The following is a 26,518-nucleotide window of genomic DNA, read 5'->3' on the forward strand; positions in this document are numbered from 1 at the left end:
CAAAGGAAGAACAGATCTGAGATGGGAAAGAAAAAACCTAGAGCATTCTCTGTCCCAAGATATGATGTTTTACTGATCCCAGAGTTGGTTCTTTTAGAGGCCAGTAGTAGACCTAAGAACCCCAACTGGAGGAGGGATTCCTCCACAAAGCTAATAGCCTATTTGTGAAGTTGATAGGAAGCATTTGCCTTTGACCCAAAGAAGCAGGAGGGAGCTTGTTCTGTAGGTAGCCACTTCACAAGATGTTGCCATGTGTACAGTGGTATAGGAAGGGAGGGGGACATCCAGGTCAAGCCAGAGGACATCAAGTTAGTGACCATCCCCCACTCTTGTCATCCTCCTGGGAGAAGAGAGCATATGTCAAACTAGTATTGCAGAATATAGTTTTCAAAACTTAACTCAAGATACTAAAATAGCTGATTATACTTCTATAAACAAACATAGAAAATTAAATTTTAAAAGTATACATACAGCCTATACCAATTAAAGGCCTATGGATTAATAGTCAAAACATCTGAACATCTCTAAGGCCAGGAAAACTAAACCTTTAACACATACCATACTAATGGCATTGATAATGGACATGAAAGGGTAACCAATGCAAAAAGTCTTAGGAATGCTAGCCAAGACTTCCTATACATGGGGTCAATGAAACATGCTGAAAATAGTTTAAGAGGATGCCCAAGAAGTGTTTACAGAAAGAATGGTCATAAAAATGATTTCTCAGAAAAAAAAATGGCATGACCTCTGAAACAATGGATGTACCGGAATTATCAACCAGATAGGCCAACCTGATTTGCAAAAGGATGCTTTGCTGCCCAGTCCACAGGGTCAGAGAAAGCAATTAGTACCATTCAGCTCTAGCAAATTCCCAGAGCACACAGTCTCAGGTAGAGAGAGGTATTCTGTGCCTCTTTGCATTTCCCCATGGCCCAAGCACAAGGCCACACACAGCGGGTATGTGGCTGAAGGGGGCGCTAATGATCACACACACTCCACACCCTCAAGGAGGTCAGAGCCAAAGGTGCCAAGGTCCCAGCTGTTGCCCCTGCTCTGGGTTTACCATCATTGAAGCTGTCACTGGCGGTGACGTGGGCGAACGGTGACTGGGCCCGAGGCTCCTCACACAGGGAGTAGCTGTGCTCGGCCTGAATGAGAGGCGCCGGGGACGTTGGGGACGGCTCTACCTCCATCGACACACTCTTCTCTGAGAGGAAAGGGTCGTTCAGGAGCTGGCCCAAGACGTTCTGGGAAAACTCATCCAGCAGCTCTGAGAAGTGCTACAAGAAACAAAGGAGGAAGGACTCAGTTTCTCTTAACCATGATCTGATAGTTACACACATGTTCTAAAGCAAAAATATCATCCACTGCTTCAGATGAAGTCCCTTATACACAACGTCCAGTTATCTGTTGCTGTGTAGCAAACCACCCCAAAGAGTAGTGGCTTACAACAGCCAAGAGTTATTACCTCTCACTACTCTGTGGGTTGGCTGGGTGGATGTGCTGATTTCACCTGGGTTCACTGACAGAGGCACAGTGAGCTGGAAGGCTGGTGGGGGCTGGGCTGGGACACTGGACGCCTGGGCCTTTTTCTCAAAGAGGCTCTAGCAGGCTGGGAGTCCTCATAGGATGGTAGAGATGTTCCCAGAGGGAGAAAACCAAAGCTGCATGGCCTCAGAGGGCACACATCATCACTCCCTCCACATTCTTCAGGTCAAGGCAAGTGACAACGCCAGCCCAGATTCATGGGATGGGAGAATAGACACCACCTCTTGACCAGAGGAACTGGAAAATCACATCGCAGGCAAGTGTAAACAGGATGGCATGACTCACTCAGGGCCATCACTGGAACTATCCACCACATTTTGTATTGGGAATATTTTAAAATAAGCTATCTTGTATTTTTGAAGCATGAAAGTGTTATTTATAGCCAAGTGCCAAGTTCAAAGGCATCAGAGGCAGCTTCCCTCTATTCTCTCAACTACCTGGACTTTGTCCCTTTCTAGTTTTTCCCTAATCTCTTCTCATCTTCCATCTCCAACAGCACCACCTCCCTAGCCCCCCGCCATGCCATGACAATGATACAGAAATGGTGTATACATATATTCACAGGGAGTCCTATATCCCTCATTCCATGGTCCCACACTAAAGGACTGTAGCCCCATCCACTCTCCCTCACTGATAGGGGGATGTTCATGATATGAGGGTCTGTAGAGCTGGGTTTCTCAACCTCAGCACTACTGACATTTTAGATGGGTGATTCTTTGTTATGGGGGGCAGGGTTGTTCTGTGCATTGTAGGATGTTTAGCAGCATTCCTGGTCTCTACTTACTACATGCCAGGAGCACTCCCCTAGTTGTGAAAACCAAAAATGTCTCCAGCCACTGTCAAATGTCCCTTGGCCGGGGCGGCGGGGGGTGGGGGGGGGCGGGGGTAAGGGGAAGATCACCCTTTAGAACTACTGCAGTAGAGTATATTAAAAATAATTATAATATAATTTAATTTAAAATTTCACTTGATACCAGCTGTTAGAGCCACTTCTACCTTCTTAATGTTCCCTGAGTCACAGACCAACAGGTGTCATCCTTATTGATTAAACTTTAGGGACACCTCTGGTATAGAAAGGAAGTTAGGAAAGCAGGTACAGCAATAAGAGAACTGATTGCAAATGGTGATACTTGGGGTAGACAATGAAAACTCTTGGGATTTGCAGGGCAACTAAGTCCTACCATTGAACTGAAGTGTCAGTGAAGGTGTTATGAAAATGAATGTAGCTTGGGGAAGGGGGGGCAGGTGGTGACCCTAAGGTTAGAGCTCTAATATTAGGATAGTTGTAGGGCAGAACTTCTGCTTTTGTAAAGGAGAGAAGCAGACAACAGAGAGGAGGCCTTGTAGGCTAGGTCCTTAAAGCAGAGTTAGATTGCTGGGTTTCACCAACAGCACAAACATGAGAAATGGCTGCATCTCATCAGGACAGAATGCAGAGAAGCCACAGGCCTTGGGCACATCCTAACAGGCATGGGTCATCTATGAGAACAAGAGAGGGTGGTTGGGAGAGGGTTCTCTGTATACAAACATATTTAGAACTGAAAGGTCCTTAGAAGCATCTAAGGCAAGAATTCCCAAATGCCAACTGTCTGTATCACAATCACCAGAAGAATTTTGTTTTAGTTGTTTTATAATGGAATATTTCAAGCATTCAGAAAAATTAGAGAGAATAGAACCATGAATAATTATGTATTGATTCCTTTTTTAAAAAAATCTTATTTTTCCACATTGCTACTGCAACTTTTTTTCATTACTCTTTCTTTCCTTTTTAAAAAATAAAACATGAAGCTCCTATCCAATCCCCTTCTGTCCTCTCAGAGTTAACTACTACCCTGAACTTGGTGTTTATTTTTCCCATCTAGGACTTTACACTTCTACTACATAAGTATGTTTCTATTACAAACATATGGACTTTTTTAACTTTAAATAAACAGCACCATACTTCACACCTCCTCTGCAAGTTTCTTCTCGCAAAAAATTTTTTAGGTTTATTCATATTTACATGTGTAGCTCTATTCCATTCAGTTAAATTTCTGAATTGTATTACATTGTACTTATCCACTTCCTCTTGAGGCACATTTAAAGACTTTTTTATATATGCTATTGTAATAAACATTATTGAACATAAAGGGAAATTTTAAAACATACAAATCCTATGACCCATCTTCAGAGCTTTTGACTTAGTAGGTCAAAGACAACCATATAAAAACCACCACTACCACCTGTGATTCTAATGTTCACGTCAGTTTTTCAACCATTGAAGGTTGACCCCATCTCCACTCACCACCTCTCTCCCTACACCACTTTACAATTAAGTCCCTGGAAGTTTACAATGTCACTGGAAGTTTACAAAGTCCCTAGAAGTTTGGACATGCTCAAGGTCAGAGAAAGATTCATGGATTTTGCAGCCATCATGTGCTAAACTTTAGATAGGTCCTGTGGATATAAAATAATAAAGAAGAAGACAGAAAAAACCCTGCCTTACTTGAGCTGATCATCTAGACCAGTGTTTTTCAAACTTTTATGTGCATATGAATCACCTGGGGATCTTAAGGCATAGATGTTGATTCATAAATCTAGGTGGGCCTGAGATTCTGCATTACTAATCAGCTCCCAGGTAATGCTGCTGGCCCATGGACCAGACTTTGCATGGCAAGGAGTGGAACAGCTTCAAGGCTAAGACTAGGATGCAGGTTTCCTGACTCTCTGATAACCTGAAGCCAGGGTCTGATTCCCTAAGCGGCTCCCCAAAGACAAATTTACTGGTTACCTGAGGGTGAATATTCTGCAAGCGTTTGATGGAATTCCTTTCAAGACCAAAATTAAGGAAACAAGAAGAGAAATAAATGCCACAATGTAAAATGCAAAAGCAAGACTTGAACTCACAATCCCTGCATTCCCAAGCCACAATTCTGTCCCTGTGCTGCAGTGTCAGCCCTTGCCAGCTATGCTGGCCCATCTAAGCCTCTGGAATCCTGAGGTGAGGCTCTCTTTGATGGCCGGTGCTTTCCCATGGAAGTTGGCCAGGCTGGGCTACTCTGCTGACACCGTTTTCTTTCTCCTGAGCAGTACTAATGAATGTTTTCATGAACATCCCCTGGATAACCAATAATAAACCTTCTCTAACTCTGCTAACCATCCCTGACCTCCCCTTACTTTGGATTTTGTAGTGATTATCATGTCACCAATTTAGTACTAAATGACAGGGAGTCCTGAAGAACTCATGGTTGTTACCAAGTGCATTATGACAACCTTCCCTCTGGAAAAAGAAGCTCCTCAGAAGAAGGGAGAAACTGTGCTTAACCACCACCCACACCGAGGAACTCAGCAAAGTGGTGAGCACTGAGAAGGTCCCAGAGAGACACTTGTGTGTCTTTGGGGTCCCAAAGATACGCCCAACTTGTCCCAACCAGACGCTGTGACTCAGCCCAGCACATTAGCTCCAGCTGGGTCTCCTTGGCAGCTATGGGCTCTGGGGCTCAGCAGACAGGTCAAGCTCCCACTGCCTGTGCAGGAACCAGGCCAGAATCAGACCATCTTTAATGCCAGTGAGAGAGGGGCATATGGTCTTGGAGGCCGAAGACCAGAGAAAGGAGCAAAGTGAGCCTCAAAGAGGGAGGCTTTCTGCCTACAAACACTTTAGCAAAGGACTACTCGTGTAGTAGTTCAAGGGCTATGAAATGTCAGTTGAATTCTTTCAAAGACATGGCATAATAGCATTTTACCATTCTGCCTAAGAGTTTCATCAAGCTTTATGGGTTTATAATACTTTCACAGCTTTCCCCTCAACCAATGTTCACAACAGTCCTGGGAAGTTGGCTTTAAACCCACTGTCCGAGGTCTCAGTCACCTACTGTTTGAGCTTGGCCTTGAACACAGATCCTCTTATTGCAAATTGACCGAACTTTCCCAACATTATTTCTCCTAGGAAAGAAGCATCCGAGCTTTACAACCCAACGGCTTGGAGAAGTTCTAACCAGGATGAAAACATGATGCTGATGCTGATCATTAATGAAGATGTTGATAGGATCAGGTGGTAGGCTCATCTGATGGACTTAGTGTTTGACATATTAGATTTTCAGAAAATGAGCTAAGTGCCTTGCTATAAGGTAGGCATATCTCCATGTATAGATGAGAAAACTGGGGCTCAGGGTGGTTACGTACGTTGCCTAAGGTTGGAGTTGCATAACTGAATTAATATTCCATCCCAAGGCTAGCCAGTTCCAAAGCCCATGCACTTTCTACCACGGAATGCTCCATCATTTAAGTCAGCCTCTAAAGCTGACATGTAGTAGAGACTGGATTTTAAAAAACAAAAGACAGACTCACTGACAGCCCATCCACTCATCCATTATGAACACACAGTCTTCACATTCGAAGTGTAGAAATGTGTCAGGGGTTTGTTAGATGGAGAGGCTCCTGGTATCACTTCCACGGGGCATCAGCAATGAGAACAGAAATATTTTCTTGCCCTTTGAGCGTGGTTCTGCCAAAGGGTTCAAAGCCACATCACAGACTCTCCGGTTGGAAGAAACTTCCTGTCGAGGTTAAACCTCTATCTCATGACATGAATGTTCCTCATCTCCTCAGTGAAGATGCATGCAACTTCCTTTATGAACCCTTTTCAAGGTCTGTCTCCCCATTACTGAAGACCTGGCATTTAACATCCTTCAACCTGGCCCCAACCGTCCTGTGAAGTCTTGTCCCCCTTTATTCTTTTTTTTTTTTTAAGATTTTTTTTGATGTGGACCATTTTTTTTTGATGATTTATTTTTGTTTTTATTGTTTAATATTCCTTAAGAATGTGAAGATCCTATTGTACTTTTCTCTATTTTTTTTCAATTTTCTCTATAGTTTATTAATAAGTCAAAAGAAATTTTTTTTTTCTTAAAAAAGAGAAGCATCATAAACCTTTTCCTTCTCCTAGTTCTTGGGTCTTTTTTTTTTCACACACACACACTGCATTTTATTTTTACAAGAGATAAATAGACTGACACCAAGCATTGTAAATGGATGACCACAACAAAAGCAACAGTGATTGCAATTACCAAACACGAAACACACTCATACTATGTCATAATATTGACATTCAGTCCAGTAATCCTCCACTGTAACAGCTCCTTTACTTTGCAGTGAAAATTGATTTGTATATTTTTTGCCTCTGAGTCCCTGTGGGATTTTTTTTTTAACTCAAACAGAAAGTCACAAAAATTATAATCATCCTCATCAGTTCACTCAGTCCCATGTAATTAATTTTTTTTCATCTTGATCTTTTGTTAGCACTTTTATGAGTTCATCAGTTTTCAATTAGAGTTCTGAAAATGCTTATTCATTCAGTTCAGCAGTATAGTCAGTAACCAGAAACCTGTACTTGTCGGTCTTTTCCATGAATTCCTTGAAGATGAAACACTTTTATAGGAACATATTTGCAAGAGCATCAGAGTACACCCAGAACTGTCTGTAAATGACAAAAGACTTAAAAATGACCACGGTTAAAGATTTGATGAAAGTTCATAATAATGCAATTGACAAGGAAATTTAGTTATTTCTGACATACACATTTTAAATAACTAGAATTATGACTTATAACATTATACCAGAACATATAAGATTTTTAGAAATTTCATGTAATGCCTGAAACATTTATATTAACATATTTCCATACAAATAACCCAAAGAAAGTTTAGTATTAGTTGTTTTTTGTTTATTTGTTTTTTTATACTGCAGGTTCTTATTAGTCATCAATTTTATACACATCAGTGTATACATGTCAATCCCAATCGCCCAATTCAGCACACCACCATCCCCACCCCACTGCAGTTTTCCCCCCTTGGTGTCCATATGTCTGTTCTCTACATCTGTGTCTCAACTTCTGTCCTGCAAACCAGTTCATCTGTACCATTTTTCTAGGTTCCACATACATGCGTTAATATACGATATTTGTTTTTCTCTTTCTGACTTACTTCACTCTGTATGACAGTCTCTAGATCCATCCACGTCTCAACAAATGACTCAATTTTGTTCCTTTTTATGGCTGAGTAATATTCCACTGTATACATGTACCACATCTTCTTTATCCATTCGTCTGTCGATGGGCATTTAGGTTGATTCCATGACCTGGCTATTGTAAATAGTGCTGCAATGAACATTGGGGTGCATGTGTCTTTTTGAATTATGGTTTTCTCTGGGTATATGCCCAGTAGTGGGATTGCTGGATCATATGGTAATTCTATTTTTAGTTTTTTAAGGAACCTCCATACTGTTCTCCATAGTGGCTGTATCAATTTACATTCCCACCAACAGTGCAAGAGGGTTCCCTTTTCTCCACACCCTCTCCAGCATTTGTTGTTTGTAGATTTTCTGATGATGCCCATTCTAACTGGTGTGAGGTGATACCTCATTGTAGTTTTGACATGCATTTCTCTAATAATTAGTGAGGTTGAGCAGCTTTTCATGTGCTTCTTGGTCATCTGTATGTCTTCTTTGGAGAAATGTCTATTTAGGTCTTCTGCCCATTTTTGGATTGGGTTGTTTGTTTCTTTAATATTGAGCTGCATGAGCTGTTTATATATTTTGGAGATAAATCCTTTGTCCGTTGATTCGTTTGCAAATATTTTCTCCCATTCTGAGGGTTGTCTTTTTGTCTTGTTTATGGTTTCCTTGGCTGTGCAAAAGCTTTGAAGTTTCATTAGGTCCCATTTGTTTATTTTTGTTTTTATTTCCATTACTCTAGGAGGTGGATCAAAAAAGATCTTGCTGTGATTTATGTCAAAGAGTGTTCTTCCTATGTTTTCCTCTAAGAGTTTTATAGTGTCCGGTCTTAGATTTAGGTCTCTAATCCATTTTGAGTTTATTTTTGTGTATGGTGTTAGGGAGTGTTCTAATTTCATTCTTTTACATGTAGCTGTCCAGTTTTCCCAGCACCACTTATTGAAGAGACTGTCTTTTCTCCATTGTATATCTTTGCCTCCTTTGTCATAGATTACTTGACCATAGGTGCGTGGGTTTATCTCTGGGCTTTCTATCTTGTTCCATCTATGTTTCTGTTTTTGTGCCAGTACAATATTGTCTTGATTACTGTAGCTTTGTAGTATAGTCTGAAGTCAGGGAGTCTGATTCCTCCAGCTCCATTTTTTCCCTCAAGACTGCTTTGGCTATTCGGGGTCTTTTGTGTCTCCATACAAATTTTAAGATGATTTGTTCTAGTTCCATTAAAAATGCCATTGGTAATTTGATAGGCATTGCATTGAATCTGTAGATTGCTTTGGGTAGTATAGTCATTTTCACAATATTGATTCTTCCAATCCAAGAACATGCTATGTCTCTCCATCTGTTGGTATCATCTTTAATTTCTTTCATCAGTGTCTTATAGTTTTCTGCATACAGGTCTTTTGTCTCCCTAGGTAGGTTTATTCCTAGGTATTTTATTCTTTTGTTGCAATGGTAAATGGGAGTGTTTCCATAATTTCTCTTTCAGATTTTTCATCATTAGTGTATAGGAATGCAAGAGATTTCTGTGCATTAATTTTGTATCCTACAACTTTACCAAATTCACTGATTAGCTCTAGTAGTTTTCTGGTGGCATTTTTAGGATTCTTTATGTATAGTATCATGTCATCTGCAAACAGTGACAGTTTTACTTCTTCTTTTCCAATTTGGATTCCTTTTATTTCTTTTTCTTCTCTGATTGCCATGGCTAGGACTTCCAAAACTATGTTGAATAACAGTGGTGAGAGTGGACATCCTTGTCTCATTCCTGATCTTAGAGGAAATGTTTTCAGTTTTTCACCGTTGAGAATGATGTTTGCTGTGGGTTTGTCATATATGGCCTTTATTATGTTGAGGTAGGTTCCCTCTATGCTCACTTTCTGGAGAGTTTTTATCATAAATGGGTGTTGAATTTTGTCAAAAGCTTTTTCTGCATCTATTGAGATGATCATATGGTTTTTATTCTTCAATTTGTTAATATGGTGTATCACATTGATTGATTTGTGTATATTGAAGAATCCTTGCATCCCTGGGATAAATCCCACTTGATCGTGGTCTATGATCCTTTTAATGTGTTGTTGGATTCTGTTTGCTAATATTTTGTTGAGGATTTTTGCATCTATATTCATCAGTGATATTGGTCTGTAATTTTCTTTTTTTGTAGTATCTTTGTCTGGTTTTGGTATCAGGGCGATGGTGGCCTCATAGAATGAGTTTGGGAGTGTTCCTTCCTCTGCAATTTTTTGGAAGAGTTTGAGAAGGATGGGTGTTAGCTCTTCTCTAAATGTTTGCTAAAATTCACCTGTGAAGCCATCTGGTCCTGGACTTTTGTTTGTTGGAAGATTTTTAATCACAGTTTCAATTTCATTACTTGTGATTGGTCTGTTCATATTTTCTGTTTCTTCCTGGTTCAGTCTTGGAAAGTTATACCTTTCTAAGAATTTGTCCATTTCTTCTAGGTTGTCCATTTTATTGGCATAGAGTTGCTTGTAGTAGTCTCTTAGGATGCTTTGTATTTCTGCAGTGTCTGTTGTAACTTCTCCTTTTTCATTTCTAATTTTATTGATTTGAGTCCTCTCCCTCTTTTTCTTGATGAGTCTGGCTAATGGTTTATCAATTTTGTTTATCTTCTCAAAGAACCAGCTTTTAGTTTTATTGATCTTTGCTATTGTTTTCTTTGTTTCTATTTCATTTATTTCTGCTCTGATCTTTATGATTTCTTTCCTTCTGCTAACTTTGGGTTTTGCTTGTTCTTCTTTCTCTAGTTCCTTTAGGTGTAAGGTTAGATTGTTTACTTGAGATTTTTCTTGTTTCTTAAGGTAGGCTTGTATAGCTATAATCTTCCCTCTTAGAACTGCCTTTGCTGCATCCCATAGGTTTTGGATCATCGTGTTTTCATTGTCATTTGTCTCTAGGTATTTTTTGATTTCCTCTTTGATTTTTTCAGTGATCTCTTGGTTATTTAGTAACATATTGTTTAGCCTCCATGCGTTTGTGGTTTTTACGGTTTTTTCCCTGTAATTCATTTCTAATCTCATAGCACTGTGGTCAGAAAAGATGCTTGATATGATTTCAATTTTGTTAAATTTACTGAGGCTTGATTTGTGACCCAAGATGTGATCTATCCTGGAGAATGTTCCATGCGCACTTGAGAAGAAAGTGTAATCTGCTGTTTTTGGATGGAATGTCCTATAAATATCAATTAAGTCTATCTGGTCTATTGTGTCATTTAAAGCTTCTGTTTCCTTATTTATTTTCATTTTGGATGATCTGTCCATTGGTGTAAGTGAGGTGTTAAAGTCCCCCACTATTATTGTGTTACTATCAATTTCCTCTTTTATAGCTGTTAGCAATTGCCTTATGTAATGAGGTGCTCCTATGTTGGGTGCATATATATTTATAATTGTTATATCTTCTTCTTGGATTGATCCCTTGATCATTATGTAGTGTCCTTCCTTGTCTCTTGTAACATTCTTTATTTTAAAGTCTATTTTATCTGATATGAGTATAGCTACTCCAGCTTTCTTTTGATTTCCATTTGCATGGAATATCTTTTTCCATCCCCTCACTTTCAGTCTGTATGTGTCCCTAGGTCTAAAGTGGGTCTCTTGTAGACAGCATATATATGGGTCTTGTTTTTGTATCCATTCAGCAAGCCTGTGTCTTTTGGTTGGAGCATTTAATCCATTCACGTTTAAGGTAATTATCGATATGTATGTTCCTGTGACCATTTTCTTAATTGTTTTGGGTTTGTTTTTGTAGGTCCTTTTCTTCTCTTGTGTTTCCCACTTAGAGAAGTTCCTTTAGCATTTGTTGTAGAGCTGGTTTGGTGGTGCTGAATTCTCTTAGCTTTTGCTTGTCTGTAAAGCTTTTGATTTCTCCATTGAATCTGAATGAGATCCTTGCCGGGTAGAGTAATCTTGGTTGTAGGTTCTTCCCTTTCATCACTTTAAGTATATCATGCCACTCCCTTCTGTCTTGTAGAGTTTCTGCTGACAAATCAGCTGTTAACCTTATGGGAGTTCCCTTTTATGTTATTTGTCGTTTTTCCCTTGCTGCTTTCAATAATTTTTCTCTGTCTTTAATTTTTGCCAATTTGATTACCATGTGTCTCGGCATGTTTCTCCTTGGGTTTATCCTGTATGGGACTCGCTGCCCTTCCTGGACTTGGGTGGCTATTTCCTTTCCCATGTTAGGGAAGTTTTCGACTATAATCTCTTCAAATATTTTCTCTGGTCCTTTCTCTCTCTCTTCTCCTTCTGGGACCCCTATAATGCGAATGTTGTTGCGTTTAATGTTGTCCCAGAGGTCTCTTAGGCTGTCTTCATTTCTTTTCATTCTTTTTTCTTTATTCTGTTCCGCAGCAGTGAATTCCACCATTCTGTCTTCCAGGTCACCTATCCGTTCTTCTGCCTCAGTTATTCTGCTATTGAGTCCTTCTAGTGTAGTTTTCATTTCAGTTACTGTATTGTTCATCTCTGTTTGTTTGTTCTTTAATTCTTCTAGGTCTTTGTTAATCATTTCTTGCATCTTCTCAGTCTTTGCCTCCATTCTTTTTCCGAGGTCCTGGATCATCTTCACTATCATTATTCTGAATTCTTTTTCTGGAAGGTTGCCTATCTCCACTTCATTTAGTTGTTTTTCTTGGGTTTTATCTTGTTCCTTCATCTGGTATATAGCCCTCTGCCTTTTCATCTTGTCTTTCTGTGAATGTGGTTTTTGTTCCACAGGCTGCAGGATTGTAGTTCTTCTTGCTTCTGCTCTCTGCCCTCTGGTGGATGAGGCTGTCTAAGAGGCTTGATGGGAGGGACTGGTGGTGGGTAGAGCTGACTGTTGCTCTGGTGGGCAGAGCTCAGTAAAACTTTAATCCACTTGACTGTTGATGGGTGGGGCTGGGTTCCCTCCCTGTTGGTTGTTTGGCCTGAGGCAACCCAACACTGGAGCCTACCTGGGCTCTTTGGTGGGGCTAATGACAGACTCTGGGAGGGCTCACGCCAAGGAGTACTTCCCAGAACTTCTGCTGCCAGTGTCCTTGTCCACACGGTGAAACAGAGCCACCCCCCGCCTCTGCAGGAGACCCTCCAACACTAGCAGGTAGGTCTGGTTCAGTCTCCTATGGGGTCACTGCTCCTTCCCCTGGGTCCCGATGCGCACACTACTTTGTGTGTGCCCTCCAAGAGTGGAGTCTCTGTTTCCCCCAGTCCTGTCGAAGTCCTGCAATCAATTCTCACTAGGCTTCAAAGTCTGATTCTCTAGGAATTCCTCCTCCTGTTGCCAGACCCCCAGGTTGGGAAGCCTGACGTGGGGCTCAGAACCTTCACTCCAGTGGGTGGACTTCTGTGGTATGAGTGTTCGCCAGTCTGTGAGTCACCCACCCACCAGTTATGGGATTTGATTTTACTGTGATTGCGCCCCTCCTACCATCTCATTGTGGCTTCTCCTTTGTCTTTGGATGTGGGGTATCTTTTTTGGTGAATTCCAGTATCTTCCTGTCGATGATTGTCCAGCAGCTAGTTGTGATTCTGGTGTTCTCGCAAGAGGGAGTGAGAGCACGTCTGTCTACTCCGCCATCTTGGTTCCTCCCCCCTGATGTGGACCATTTTTAAAGTCTTTATGGAATTTGTTACAATACTGCTTCTGTTTTATGTTTTGGCTTTTTGGCCATGAGGCATGTGGGATCTTAGCTCCCCGACCAGGGAACGAACCCACACCGCCTGCATTGGAAGGTGAAGTTTTAACCACTGGACCACCAGGGAAGTCACTCCCTTTATTCTAATACATGACATTTTCATTCCAGCCCTAACAGTGTCCATATTGGACACTGGAGCAATACAGCTTTGGAGCCAGACGACTGGATTTGAATCCTGGCTCCTAGCTGTGCAAACCTGAAGAAGACCCTTCAGTTTTCGAAACTCCAGTTTGCTCCAACTGTAAAGTGAGGATAACAATACTACCAGCTTCCTGTTGTGATGATTAAATTAAATAATGCATGTAATGCACCTAACGCTTCACTGGCAGAGCAATCAATTTTTTAAAAAGCTTTTTAAAAAAACAAAACCCTATCAAAATTAAAACAAAATGTGGGCATTCTCTACTTGTACACTGGCTCCCCACACTGTTCTTCCTAGAATATCCTTTCATTTTCCTCTTCTATCAGGAATTTACCTAAAACAAAATAAATCTATTTCTTTTACAAAGTCATCCTAGACAGACACAGCTTGAACTGATCTTTCACTTCCCTGACAAATTACAGCTCTTCAAATAAGTATTTCTTAATTGGACATTTTTTTTTTACTTTCCTTTGATGTTCCTTTCATTGCCAACTTAAAGTTTTTGTCATTAGGCCTTATAAACTCTGTGACCCAGATGTAAACATTTTTACCTACCCCGCTCTGAGCCCAGCACAGATCACAGATCATATGTACTCACCAATTTTCTCTTCTTTCCACCTATTATTATTGTATAATATCCCAGTCAAGCAGTAAACAAATCTGAATTAGAGCCCAGGCCTCCCCAACAATTATAAATAAATGCTATCCAATGTCTAAAACACATATCCAAACTTACAAATCAGATAAATTAAGAGAAGTTGTTAACCTTACATAAATTACTAACTTTATAAGAAGTTACCCTGGCTCTGAAGCATTTACACTTGTGTTTGCAGGTCCTTAACTAGCTGTCAAGGGAGCTTGCAAGGAAAGAGTGGTTTAAAGTCTGGGCTGCCTCCTTCTGCTAACAATTGTCCCAAGAACCAGGGTCGTGGGGGTGAGGAAGGGGAGTAAAGTAGGAGGAAAATTAAGGATTCGTAATTCTTGAGCTCCAGTAACTGGTTGTATAAAGACATGAAGCTGTCTTCCTCGTGCTGTTCAGCACGGGGGTTCACTCACTCAACAAAGTGAGCAGCTACTGTGAGCAAAGCCTGGGCTGGGCAAGGGGTGGACAGAATATGATTAAAGGTCACCTTATAAAGAGAGGACTGTCCTGAGGTGCAACATGAGTTATCTGAAGTATGTCGTATGACTGCTGGGCTCATAGAGCAGGTTCTAAAGCAATTTTGTCCCCCTGATGTGGGCCCAACATCTTTTGTGCTGGATCAGAGTAGGGACAGGAGTTCTAGTCTCAGCCCTACACCTCACTGGCTGTCACCCCACCTCTTCTGGATTCTGTCTCCTCGTCTGTAAAACTGTGTGTGTGTGTGTGTGTGTGTGTTGGAAGGTGAGGGGAAGTGATGGAGTAGACTTTGGACTTGGTCAGTAGTTCCTCACCTTTTTTTGATATGTAGACCCTTTTGAGAATCTAATGAAAGCTTCCTGCTGGAAAAATGCCCACGGGCACTACGCACCAAGTGCAGGATTCTGTGGGGCTCCCACACACCCCCCCCCCGCTCCCCCCGGGGTCTGTCCATGGAGAGGAGGATTCCGTGGATTCCGGGTAGACGCTCCCAGCAGAGGTGATAGTAATAACACACGACGCATTATCAGTCATTGCTGACAAGCTATTCGGCTCTGCTGCACCATAATTTTCTAAAATGTGGCAGGCGATATTAAAATGGAAAAGCTTTGCAACTTAGGAAAAGAACGAGGGAAAACGCCCTCTTTCTGTTTCTTGGGTTTGTTTAGCTTTGCCCCTGTTATCCTGCCCAGGGGCAGTGAAACGGGTGGGGCGCAAGCTCCGAAAGCAGAACTTGACCGCTCCCTGCGGGAGCCCCGGGTCCAAGGCTGGGGCTCCGCCGCCCGCGCCCCACAAAGATCCTATTCTCCAGGCCCGCCGCCTGGAAACCGGCTGCTGGCTGGAGGCTCCGTCTCAGGCAGGGGAAGAAGCGTTTTTACTGAAAAATCGCAGCTAGGAGCCTTGCCCAGAGCACAGAATGCTCCACAGACAGCAGTCACGGATACAGTGGACACGGCGGGGGCAAGCTGACAACCCCCAAAGCCTCAAAGAAACGCAGGGAAGTAATTTGGAGGGCACGCCTCAAATTCACTTTAGAAACCAAGGTTTCCCTCCAGTAAAACACAGTTCGCCTGTATTGCGGAGGACGGAGGGAGGTGAGGGAGAGAGGGGAGGGGGGAATAGGTACCCTCCCCCCTCCACTCTCCCAGGGGCCCACCTTCAAGGAGCCGCACGTTAGACCTGAGGGGATTCCTGCCCTGCATACGTGCCCTGCGCACATACCACACAGAAAAGGGCCAGATGACCACCTGGAGAAGAAAAGGCCACTTTGTCAAAGTTACAAGAAAAAAAAAAAAAAGGCTCACAAGTCAAATCCTATTACAGTGAAATTTCAAGGGGACCCAATTTTTTTCTGGTACCAAAATTTAGATACATTACATATTTCTCTAAAAAAAAAAAAAATTGGGAGCTGAGGCTTGGAACTCTGTTACACAAGAGGTTTGGGAATTTGGAGGGTTTTGTTTCTTTGATGAAGTGATGTTGGCTTTACTGAAATTTTACAAGCAGTGGCAAAAATTGTTTTTTAAAGAGCCCAATTCCAAAACATGCACACTATGGTTTCTAATATCCAGATGTGGCTTTCTTTGTAAAACAAGTGTGTGAAATATGTCAAATTATAAAGGCACTGGGGATGCTTATTTAAAGGAAACCTGCTATAAGTCCATTGATAGGACATATTCTATTTTCTGTAAAAAGTGTCACCCCTAATTTATTAATTATGTAAGTATAAAGTTTTACATATGCTATGTGCTTCAAGGGAGATGCACTAATACTAATTCCTTTTTAAACTACATCATTCTTCATCATTAAAACAGGTAATGATGCACTTTCTCTGAATGCAGTCCAATCCTGAATGGTCTACAGCAGTCCTTAGCTTAACATTTGATGTGAAAAAAAATTCATTGCTTCATTTTATACAAACAAATCAGTTAATGAGATTACGAGAAAAACACCAGTGGTGGCTTCTGCTGGCAAAGGAAAGCTAAGAGATTCAGCATTAGCTGGCACAAAGAAACTCAACCTGCCTACTTCTTGGCTCACTTACATAGACAGCTGCAAATGCCCTAAAATGCACTTCTTAGTTCTTTCTGAACCCAAACTAGCCTTAGCCTGGTGGAAGGCCTCTCCTTCCATGGCTTAACAGTATCTAACCAATCCCCACAGGAATAAAAATGTCAAGAAAATATAATAATAATATCATCTCCCATGTTCAACACATAATGGTTTACATATGACAAAACACTTCCACATCACTGTTGTATCTGATCTTGACAAGATCAAGGATCGTCCAGAGCGTACAGCTGGAGGTTGTGGAGCAGAGTGCAGTAGGGCAGGATTCCTGCTTTCTGGTTCCCACGCCCATATACTTTCAGCACAGCCTGCTCCCTCCCGATCACTAACAGAGACCTCAGCAACCAGATTCCTGACTGTCAAATGCTTCCTGAATTGCAATGTGGGCCTGAGATCTGGGCAATCTCCTCATATTATGGGAGGAAATCCTTAGGGTCCTTTCAGAGCAGGCAGAACCATTCCAGAAATAAATTATAGTCCATATAAGATGGAGGAGTCCTCTTTGATTGGTTTTGAGAAACTCAAACCATCCCCCAGAGTCCTTCTATTGCCTCTTTCTTCCGCCAAACAGACAGCTGAATTCTCCCAACAAACAAAAGCCCTTCAAAACCATGATCCAGCCAACCATTCAAGGCTGAGGCAGTAGAGAATGTGCCATTCTGTTCTCTACATCCACGGTGGGAGAGCCAGACGTACCTGGGATGGTGAGAGGCAGCCATCGGGATGACCGATTCTTCCTTCCCGCCTACTCCACTTTGACCCCTAAATCCAGATTCTACCTCCACACTCTCAATGGGAGTGCTGGTGACCCTGTGGGGCTTTCTGCCTGATCTATCCTACAGGCCAAAGCCAACAAAATGTTTGCTTTTAACCTCCCACACTTAAAATTCTCCAACATAATTCACAGTCCAAATTCCCCACAGTTAGACTTAAAATTGATTGAAGTTTCTTATTCACTATTTCCCGGTTAATGTCCCTGAAGAGTTTCTTCCTAATTGATGTTTTATCCTTTGTTTGATACTCCTCCTGTCCTTTACCTTCAATTGGCAGGTTTCAACCCTTTTATGTTCTCATTATCTGAGGAAATTCAGAGGCTGTTTTGGTCAGGCTCTTCTAATTGGGTCTCTTGCCCCCTCTACAAACATAATCTGCTCCTCTCAGGTTCCTTCCACTCTCCGAAACAGAAAACAACTTCCCATTTTCCCTCCTCCATCACACACCTTCCATTACCAACACTTCGGTCTTTACTCCACCAGGAAACACCCAGGGCATTCCCTCATATCCTTCAGTGAAGGCCCAAGCTAAGACATTCATTGTTTGTAAGCTCTTAGGTCCGACCCTAAAACAACTAAAATCTGGTATTTTACCATTCCAGAAAAACTTCTGATTATGATAACAGGCTCCAAATCATAGACTGATGAAGCATGAAGAAACACTGGAAATCATCTGATTCTACTTGGTCATTCTAATTTGAGAAGTGACCTCTAATTTGAGATCTAGGGTAGTACATGAAATCAAACAGTTGAAGGTTGACCTCTTTATACTATAGATTCTGTAATAAGAAAGGTGGTGACTAACCATTAAGGATCACCAAACGGATGACTGAAGAGGGTCCCATTAGCCGTCCTCCATGGAATTCTCTGAACAGGACATATGTTTTGCAATAAGAGAATTCTGTCTCCAAGTCAAGATCCAATGCCAAATATGTCAGATATGAAAATTAAAGGATCCCATAAAGTTTTTATGAAAAAAAATGGCATACTCCCTCGAAAGCTATCCTTTATTTGTGAGCCAGATATGTCGTAAGAATTACTGAGATAATCTCATCCCTAGAATGCATGAAGGAGTAAAGGGAAAGTGCTTCAGACGTACAAGAAATTATCTGCCCTGTTTTGTAAATGCACAGGGATGACTCACTGCCAGAAAGTACTTCTTCACCCCCAGATAAAAGCAAGAAAAAAATCCAGAGGTTACCAAACTGGGAGACCCAGGCAAGTTCTGGCTTAAAGCCACTTAGATTCTCACTCTGTCAGATCTCACAGTCATGCCCCACCTCTCTGGAATGCTGGCCTGCTGAAACATACCAGAGAATCTTAACCATCTGAAGGAGTATTTTATGCAGGGGAGTCATGAGTCAGAGGACACATATGCTAGATCAGCTCTGTAATTATCAGCAATAACCTTGGGCACGTCACTCATGCTTTCTGTTCCACCTGAAATTAGGAAGAATACATTCTGCCATTCAAAATTGTTGTGAAGATAAAATGAAGTCATAGATAGTCTGATCTAGATATAATATAGTACCATAGTAAGTGCAAATTAGCTGAGAACCATTAGTGGGCTATGAACATGAAAGCTCCCTCACGGTCATCCACGTAGTTATTTCTTACCTCCACCTTGACTAGCCAGTTAGCAATGGCCATTAGTGGGAGCATGGCACCCATTGGCTGTCTGCTCCTGCATGTTTCTTCCTCTTACAAAACTCAACCAGCTGAGGTAATGAATCCTCTTTTGTCTCCAAATGGTACTAGAATCCAGGAACTCAACAGCCTGGTCAGGATAGGACAGTTGGGAGTGAAAAAGCACCAGATGGCTCTCTGTTACTCACACTGCCTGCTCCAAGCTGAGCCATTAACTCAAGTCCCATCAATAGAAACAAGAGTGATTGGAAAGGCAAGCTCCATTATTTTAAAAGAAAGAAGATGCACTTAAGAGATGCTAAACCACTCGCCCCCTATCCCAAAAACAGATGCAAAATTTGATGTTTCTCTACTCATTTAGAACAGTTCCCTTCACTAATAAGAGCTCAGTAAATGATAGCTGTTTTATTACTGTTATTACTACATGGCTTGCTGAAATTGGGACAAATTATTAAGCATTTCTCTGATCTATCAGCCTATTAACACTATAAAAAATTATGAGGCTCGTTAAATATCATTTATTCTTAGTGATCTCATACTAGATTCTAGTTTACTCATTTGCTTACCACGGGGCTCAAGGTTCATTTCGTCATTCATAATTGATACCTCTTCCTTTTCCCCTTTTTGAAGACCAGGCCCATACCTCCAGTCTCAAACACCTCTCGCATTCCCTGCAATTCCTCTGTAGACTATCAACAACATTTGGATCACATCCATATGTTTCTTCAGTGCCCTTTCTTCATTTTAACTAGCAATTATAATTTTTTGTACACCTCTCACTCAACAATTTGTAAGAGAACTGGTCACAGCCAAACGGAATTATCAAGTTCCTTCTTTGGTGGTACTACTGACAAAAAAAAGGGCCAGAAAACCCAAAGTAAGCCAGTAAGAAGAATGAGATCATCACCCAGTGGGCAACTGAGAGTCCATGATGGAGCACCAGGAGAAAAGGAGAAAAACAGAGCAACTTGGTTGTGAGAAAATGTCCTGGACAGGCTCAAAGATTCCTGACCCTGATCTAAGCAGCAGCCAGCCAAATCTTTCCCAACAGTTGGGTATGTTCAGGTTCTCAAGCCTTGCTCTGGAATTGGGAGTCCAGGTGTTCCAAAAGGTATCCCCCTGAGTGCCTTTGCCACCAAGATAGTCCCTGTCACCTAGCTAAAACCCTGCCCCTCCTCTTCATTTGACCTTGGAAGAGTTAAAGAATGTCTAAGGAAGGTGAAGAAAGGAGGCCAGAATATTCTCTTTCTAAGAAAGACCATAAGTGGAATCTAGTGATCGCAGAGTTGTGTGAACTAAAATTTCACCTGCCATATCAGTAAACAAAGGATGTTGCAGCCATCAAGCCATCACATTACAGCCGCCCTGACAGTGAGCCCTCAGGGAACTCAGGATGGAAACAAGCAGGCTGCCCACTGCCAAGCCCATCCAGCAGTCAGCCGCTGCAGCCATCCCCAACAGTGCACCCTGAGGAAACTAAGAACAAGAAAACGCCCCAGATAGCTGAGGTGCACATAAAAGGAATGATTTCAGTGAGCCCAGACTCTTGCATCTTCCCATACATAGAAAAGTGCCAAATTTAGTGATCATTTGATGTTCTGACTACCTGGTCTTTTGTTGCAAAAACTCCTACATATCCTGGCTCTCCCTCTTGCCTCTGTGGAGCAGTCTTTCAGAGTTATCCGAGATGCTATGTCCTGGGCTTAAGTCCTCAGTTTTGTCCACTGAATAAAACATAACTCTCAACTTTTAGGTTGTGCTTTTTTTTTTTTTTTTTTTAGTCGACAGTTGTTAACGAGACTAAGCAAACTGAAGATGTTCTGCAGTCCCTCTGGGAAACGCGTGCAAATTCCAAGTTAAAACTTGTTACCAAATAGCTTAACTGAATACTTTTCTCCCATAGAGAATACAGAACAATGCTTCTACATTTTTTTTTCCATGATTGGACAGTGGTGGATAACTGCTTACTGCATCATGAATAGGGAGTCTTTGCCTTCTGGTTGTAAAAGATTCTTTTCTGTTGCCCATGAAGCCAACGGTCTCAGAAATGACATAAGGTTTGAATGAAACAATGATGCAATGCCTTGGTGGGGGTGGGGGAATATTTTGGAAAGAAAGTCAGCAAAGCTTCATTAATAAACAATATAAGGAGTCAATAGGGTAGCTGCTGGTATAGTAGAAAGGACACTCTATTTGGATTCAAAAAGCTTGGGTTTAGATCCAGCTCTGTCACAACCTGGCTCTGTGACCTTGGGCAAGTCATTTAACCTCTCTGGGTCTCTTTTCTTAGAATGTAAGATAAAAGAATAGGACCAGCTGGTACCCCAGGCCCCCTGCATCTCCGACAGAAATCCTGAGATCAGTTATGGTGGAGGTGGCCTCTGCTTCCACGTGCCTAAAGGAATAAAATAGCCTGAAAACAAATTTTAAGCCTGAGTCAGTGTTCCCTGCAACTCCCTTTCTCTGGCCTTTTCCGAGACTCTTTTTGCAAGGAATTAGTTCCCCTGAGGATGGCTGAGTTAACAGCTGGACAGTATTGGCTGATTTCTGCTTTTGAACAGCTGGTCTATGAGAAAAACAACGAGACAGGCTTTTGTCAGAAAAAATGACTCCACTCTTACAGGCCAAGTATAGATGGAGAAAAATAGACTTAAAAAGTTCTGTACTGCTTTCTCCTGACCGACACCTCCTTACATGGACCAATATCCTTCTAACCTTAGCTCTGCAGACCCTCTATGAGAAATGGTGGAGAGACAGCGAGGACTAGACAATTTCTAGGAAGCTCCAGAAAAAATTCATGGCCATAATTTCTTGTTTTCTTTTCCATTCTTTTCAAGAAACCAAAAGTTCTGAAGGGCTTGAGGTTCTCAACCAGACCATGTTGGAATTGTAGGTAAAAAGATTCTTCATTGATTGGCATTGTCCTGAACATCACAGGTCCCCTGGGCACTAAATACTAGTAGCTTCCCCTCCCCATCATGATGCCAATCAAAAATGCTACCATGTGTTTCTAAAAGCAAAAGAAGTTGACTTTCCATATATAGGCTCGGCTGGATTATGAGGAATCTCTATGTTGATTCAGGCTCTTTCCATGGGTCTATTTTCATTATAATAAAAAATTCTCTTGATAACCATCTGGGTCATTGAATTGTCTTCCCTCCACTGCCTAACGACCCACCAGGATCTGAGTGCCCCTTTCCCCATTCATCCTAATACTCTCAACATTTGCAAAGCTTAGGTTTCTAATAGGTTAAACCTCTAACTTTTAGTCTGGGCTTGTAATGAACTGATGCTTTCCTCACCTTTGTTTAAACAGATTTTTGCCACCAGCAGTCCATTTGGAAGGGAAAGGGAAAGAAAAACAGCAACTCACAAAGCTGTACACAGCCTGTGTGTAGGACGAAGGTGCAGCTGGACCACCTCGCTGTGATGTCTGCAACGTGCAGTAAAATTAGTAAATTGTGCCAGTGCTAATACTCCAGTCTCAACAAAGCGGTTTGTTTATTAGGGCTTCTAGCTCACAAAAGAGGTATTTAAAAACTCTACACGTAGCCTTGGGAACAGACCAGGGGAAAAGTAAACATAAAGCACAAGTTTCGCCTTTGCAAGCGGCAAGCACAGCATCAACGACATCAGAGCACCTAATAAATGAAGCTAAATGAAAGAAGTGTTGGATGAACACAACAGCATCACAACCACTGAGAAAAATTTAACGATAAAGATGGATAACCCTGACTTAATAGCTATCATCTATCCACCTAAAACTTAAAGTAGCCCATATAAGATTGTTTCAGTAAACTATATAAACTATATATAAACTATATCTAAGTGGTTATTAAAAACGTGATTGTACAGCTCGGTGCTTTGTGACCACCTAGAGGGGTGGGATAGGGAGAGTGGGAGGGAGGGAGACGTAAGAGGGAAGAGATATGGGAACATATGTATATGTATAACTGATTCACTTTGTTATAAAGCAGAAACTAACACACCATTGTAAAGCAATTATACTCCAATAAAGATGTTAAAAAAAAAAAAAGTGATTGTAGAAAGCTATTTGTTAATAGCTTTCTATTATGAACATCTAAATGTTCATAATATATAACAAAGTGAAAATATATTACAAAAAATGAATTCTCTATTTTTCGATTATAGAGTAGAGAATTATCTGTAAATGCCATAATGTAGAAATGTATGGACGGATATCCAGCAAAATGGTGACCGTACTTCTGCATAGTGTAACAGATGTGGTTTTTTTTTCTTCTTACATGTATTTTCTACAATGAAAACCTATGAGTTTATAATGGTGGCGGGAAGCATTTGTTTTTTTAAAAACAGACTCCATTTAATCAAATTAAGTGAGATCTGGTTTAAATAGTCCTCAGGGAACAAAGAACAGTGAGGACACCTGACTAGAGACAACATTTTCTACCCAGAAGGCGGATACTCTATATTTCCTGATCAAAAATAACTCACTGGCAGGCGCAGGCTTAAAAGACAGACCCCTCTGCAGGACAGTAATATCCCATTTTTCCTGACACTTTACATGTTAAATGGACAGAAACTTCCTCTCTAATTTTATCCTCCATGTTGAGAGCAACTAGGACCCACAACAACTGGGCCTTTGTCCAACAAGCACGGCTACGGCTAACCCCAAGTCACGTGCAAGGTTTGTCTTTAAAAACACCTTCCATCAGGAACTCCGTTTGCAACAGAATCACAAACATGGGCAAAGAGCTCCTCTCATTCACCCTCTCCTCACCAGGGTGGGCCCTGAAACAGCTCCCAACAATTGCCCGATCAATAACACTTTTTCTTTTCTAAATCAAAATTTCCACCCTAAGCCACTACAATTAAGTTTTTATCCTTAGATTGTACTTAGTGGTAGTTTCTGTTCTCTCATGACTTGGGACCACCAGCCACAAACACCTAAAATAATATCTTTGGTCCTGCTCTCCAACCCCTTCCCAAATTACAGCCCGCTAAATGGAGAGAATGGACAAGCACTTGTCGCTTACTTTCTCGCCCTCTGTAGGAGGCTGAATTCTACGATGACCCCAAGATTCCTGCTCCCTGGTGGACACACCCTATAAGATCCCCTTGAGTGTGGCCTGTATGGCCTAGGGATATGATGGATGCCAGGTTACCCTGTGGGGAAGATAATTTTGCAGACATAATTAAGGTCCCACATCAGTTTACTCTGAGTTACCCAAAAGGGAGATTTTCCTGAGTGGGTCTGCCCTAATCAGGCAAGCCTTTTCAAAGAAGGTCTAGAAGTCAGAGAGAGATTCTCCTGCAGGCCACCAAGAGTCATACAGATGCAAGAAACTGAATGCTACCAACAACCGCAAGCTCAGAGGGACTGCAGCCCAGCTGACACCTGACTGCAGTTTGGTGAGTGAGTCCCTGAGCAGAGGACCCAGCTAAGCTGTACCCAGATTCCTGACCCAGGGAAAGTGTGAGATAATACATGTTGCTGTTTTAAGCCACTAAATTTGTGATAATTTGTCACATGACAATAGAAAACGAACACACCCGCTGACTGGCCAAGTGTCTGTCAGCCAGTCACGAGGGCCACGCTCTTGCCCACACTCTCGCTTCTTCTTGTTCACCTCCTCTGAGGATGTTTATGTGGAAGAAAAAGGAACCCTCTGTGCTCCTTGGAGTCGGCTTCCCACTGGGGAGTGAGGTCCCCCCAGCAAGACTTGTCTGAGGCACTCCACCCCAGTTTCTTGAACCTGATGCTTTGCCTCCCTCCCTCTGTTCACTCCTTTTGGCAAGTCAGGTTAGATGGTGGCTGTGGCTTAATACCTGGCCTCCCAGATCACAGATCTAGGTCTGAATAAATCTCTTTTTCCTGATAGACTGGGCAAGGTCAAGTTGATTTTTTTTTTTAAAGAAACTTTTACAAGAAAACTAAGGGAAGGAAGAAGAAGGAATTTTTGAAATGAAAGTAGACACACATAGGACACATTTCTTGCTCTAACTTAACTAAAGGCTGGCCACAGCCTGGCTTGGTTGGTGTAGCTCCTGGAACGTTCGTGTCCACATCCGCTTCCCTCCCCAGCCCCGTCTTTGCAGGAGGTTTACAACTGTGCCAGGCTCCCTCTGGCCCAACTTGCGTTTGAGTTGGCACCTTACTAGCCCTGGAGCCTCCCTCCCAGGTCCTCCCACTCTGGTTTCTGGCTCCAAGGATGAAGAAGGAACTTCTTCATCTGACCGCAATGATTCCTCTCCCAGGCCTCACGCTGGGGACCTTACAAGACACTTTTGCTTTACTCGCTGTCTTCAGACCTCTGTGTTCCTGTGTCTTGCTCTTACTTTCTGTCCCTTTGGCTTCACTTCACCTAAGATATATCAAGAATTCACTGTGTGTCAGGCAACTGTGCTGAATTCCAGAGCTACAGAGATGCTATCATGTAGCCCAAGGCCTACCAGAACTGCCTGAAACACACTCACTACTCCATCACGGAGACCGGTACTATACGATTCCAAAAATCGATTCACGGTCAACCTACTTTTCTTAGCTGATGCCTAAGTGACATCTAAGCACCATGGTAAGGACCAAAACTTACCTGCAGCTTCTCTATCACCTACAAGTTTACTCTATAAAGTTGTAAGAAAACAAATGTAATAGAATTTCAATGTCTAAGTTCCATCTCCCTACTAGACTTTCACTATTAGACTGTATACTTGCAGATACTCATTGCAAGTAACAGAAGAGACTCACTTTGGCCAACGTGAATCAGTAGACGTAACTATTAACCTCTAAGAGGGTCCTCTCGGTTACTCAAATGTGTGCTGGGCTCAACACAAGAATTCCCTAGTGTGAATTTTCCTATTGAATTCATAGGCGTGAATATTAGTGTTTTACTGAAAAACAGCCTCATGAAAATAAGCTGACCATCCCCACCCATGTAGCTGTCCTAGACTGCAAGCTCCCAGAAAGCACATCAGACGCATTTTATTCTCTTTGTTCTGTGACTGAATGGCATAATAAGCAAGTGGCCATTCTAATGAGTTCTAGCAATGACAGTGAAAGCCAGTATGATCCCTGCAATTGCCCGTGTCAGTTTTATCATGCTGCCCCAAGCTTAAGGATGGCTGTGTATGAGTCATTGGAAATATAATAGGATGTTCACACAAAAATGGGAAAAATCTCACACAAGTTATACATGAAGCATTCCTGTATCTAATCTTGAGCTCACATCAGGGTCCAGAGATCACTGGTCTCAGAGTAATCTCAGAGGCCAAGCCAGCAAAAACAAATGTCGTTTTCTCTCAGGCAGACACCAGCTATCAAAGTTCAGAAAGAAATAGCCACTTGGACCTGGAGTTTAGCATTCAGACTGCTGACACCATCATCCCTGCCACTGTGAGGTTTACCGTGACCTTATAAGACCACTCTAACGCAGCGGTCCCCAACCGTTTTGGCACGAGGGACCGGTTTCCTGAAAGACAATTTTCCAAGGCAGGGGCTGGGGGGAGGATGGTTGAGGCAGTAATGAGAGCGATGGGGAGCAATGGAGACCGGAAGATGAAGC

At 41.9% G+C, this 26,518-nt stretch overlaps 1 protein-coding gene across 1 annotated transcript in view; it reads right to left on the minus strand.

Annotated features, from left to right (window-relative positions):
- The window catches only part of CREB3L2 (cAMP responsive element binding protein 3 like 2), a 124,025-nt gene that overhangs the window by 47,693 nt on the left and 49,814 nt on the right, over window positions 1–26,518 (minus strand). The window contains exon 3 of the mRNA XM_061198773.1: window positions 1,064–1,280. Within this exon, the coding sequence (XP_061054756.1) occupies window positions 1,064–1,280 (217 nt within the window). The remainder of the gene's footprint in view (window positions 1–1,063; window positions 1,281–26,518) is intronic.

Source organism: Eubalaena glacialis, chromosome 8 (assembly GCF_028564815.1).
Source record: "Eubalaena glacialis isolate mEubGla1 chromosome 8, mEubGla1.1.hap2.+ XY, whole genome shotgun sequence".
NCBI lineage: Eukaryota > Metazoa > Chordata > Mammalia > Artiodactyla > Balaenidae > Eubalaena > Eubalaena glacialis.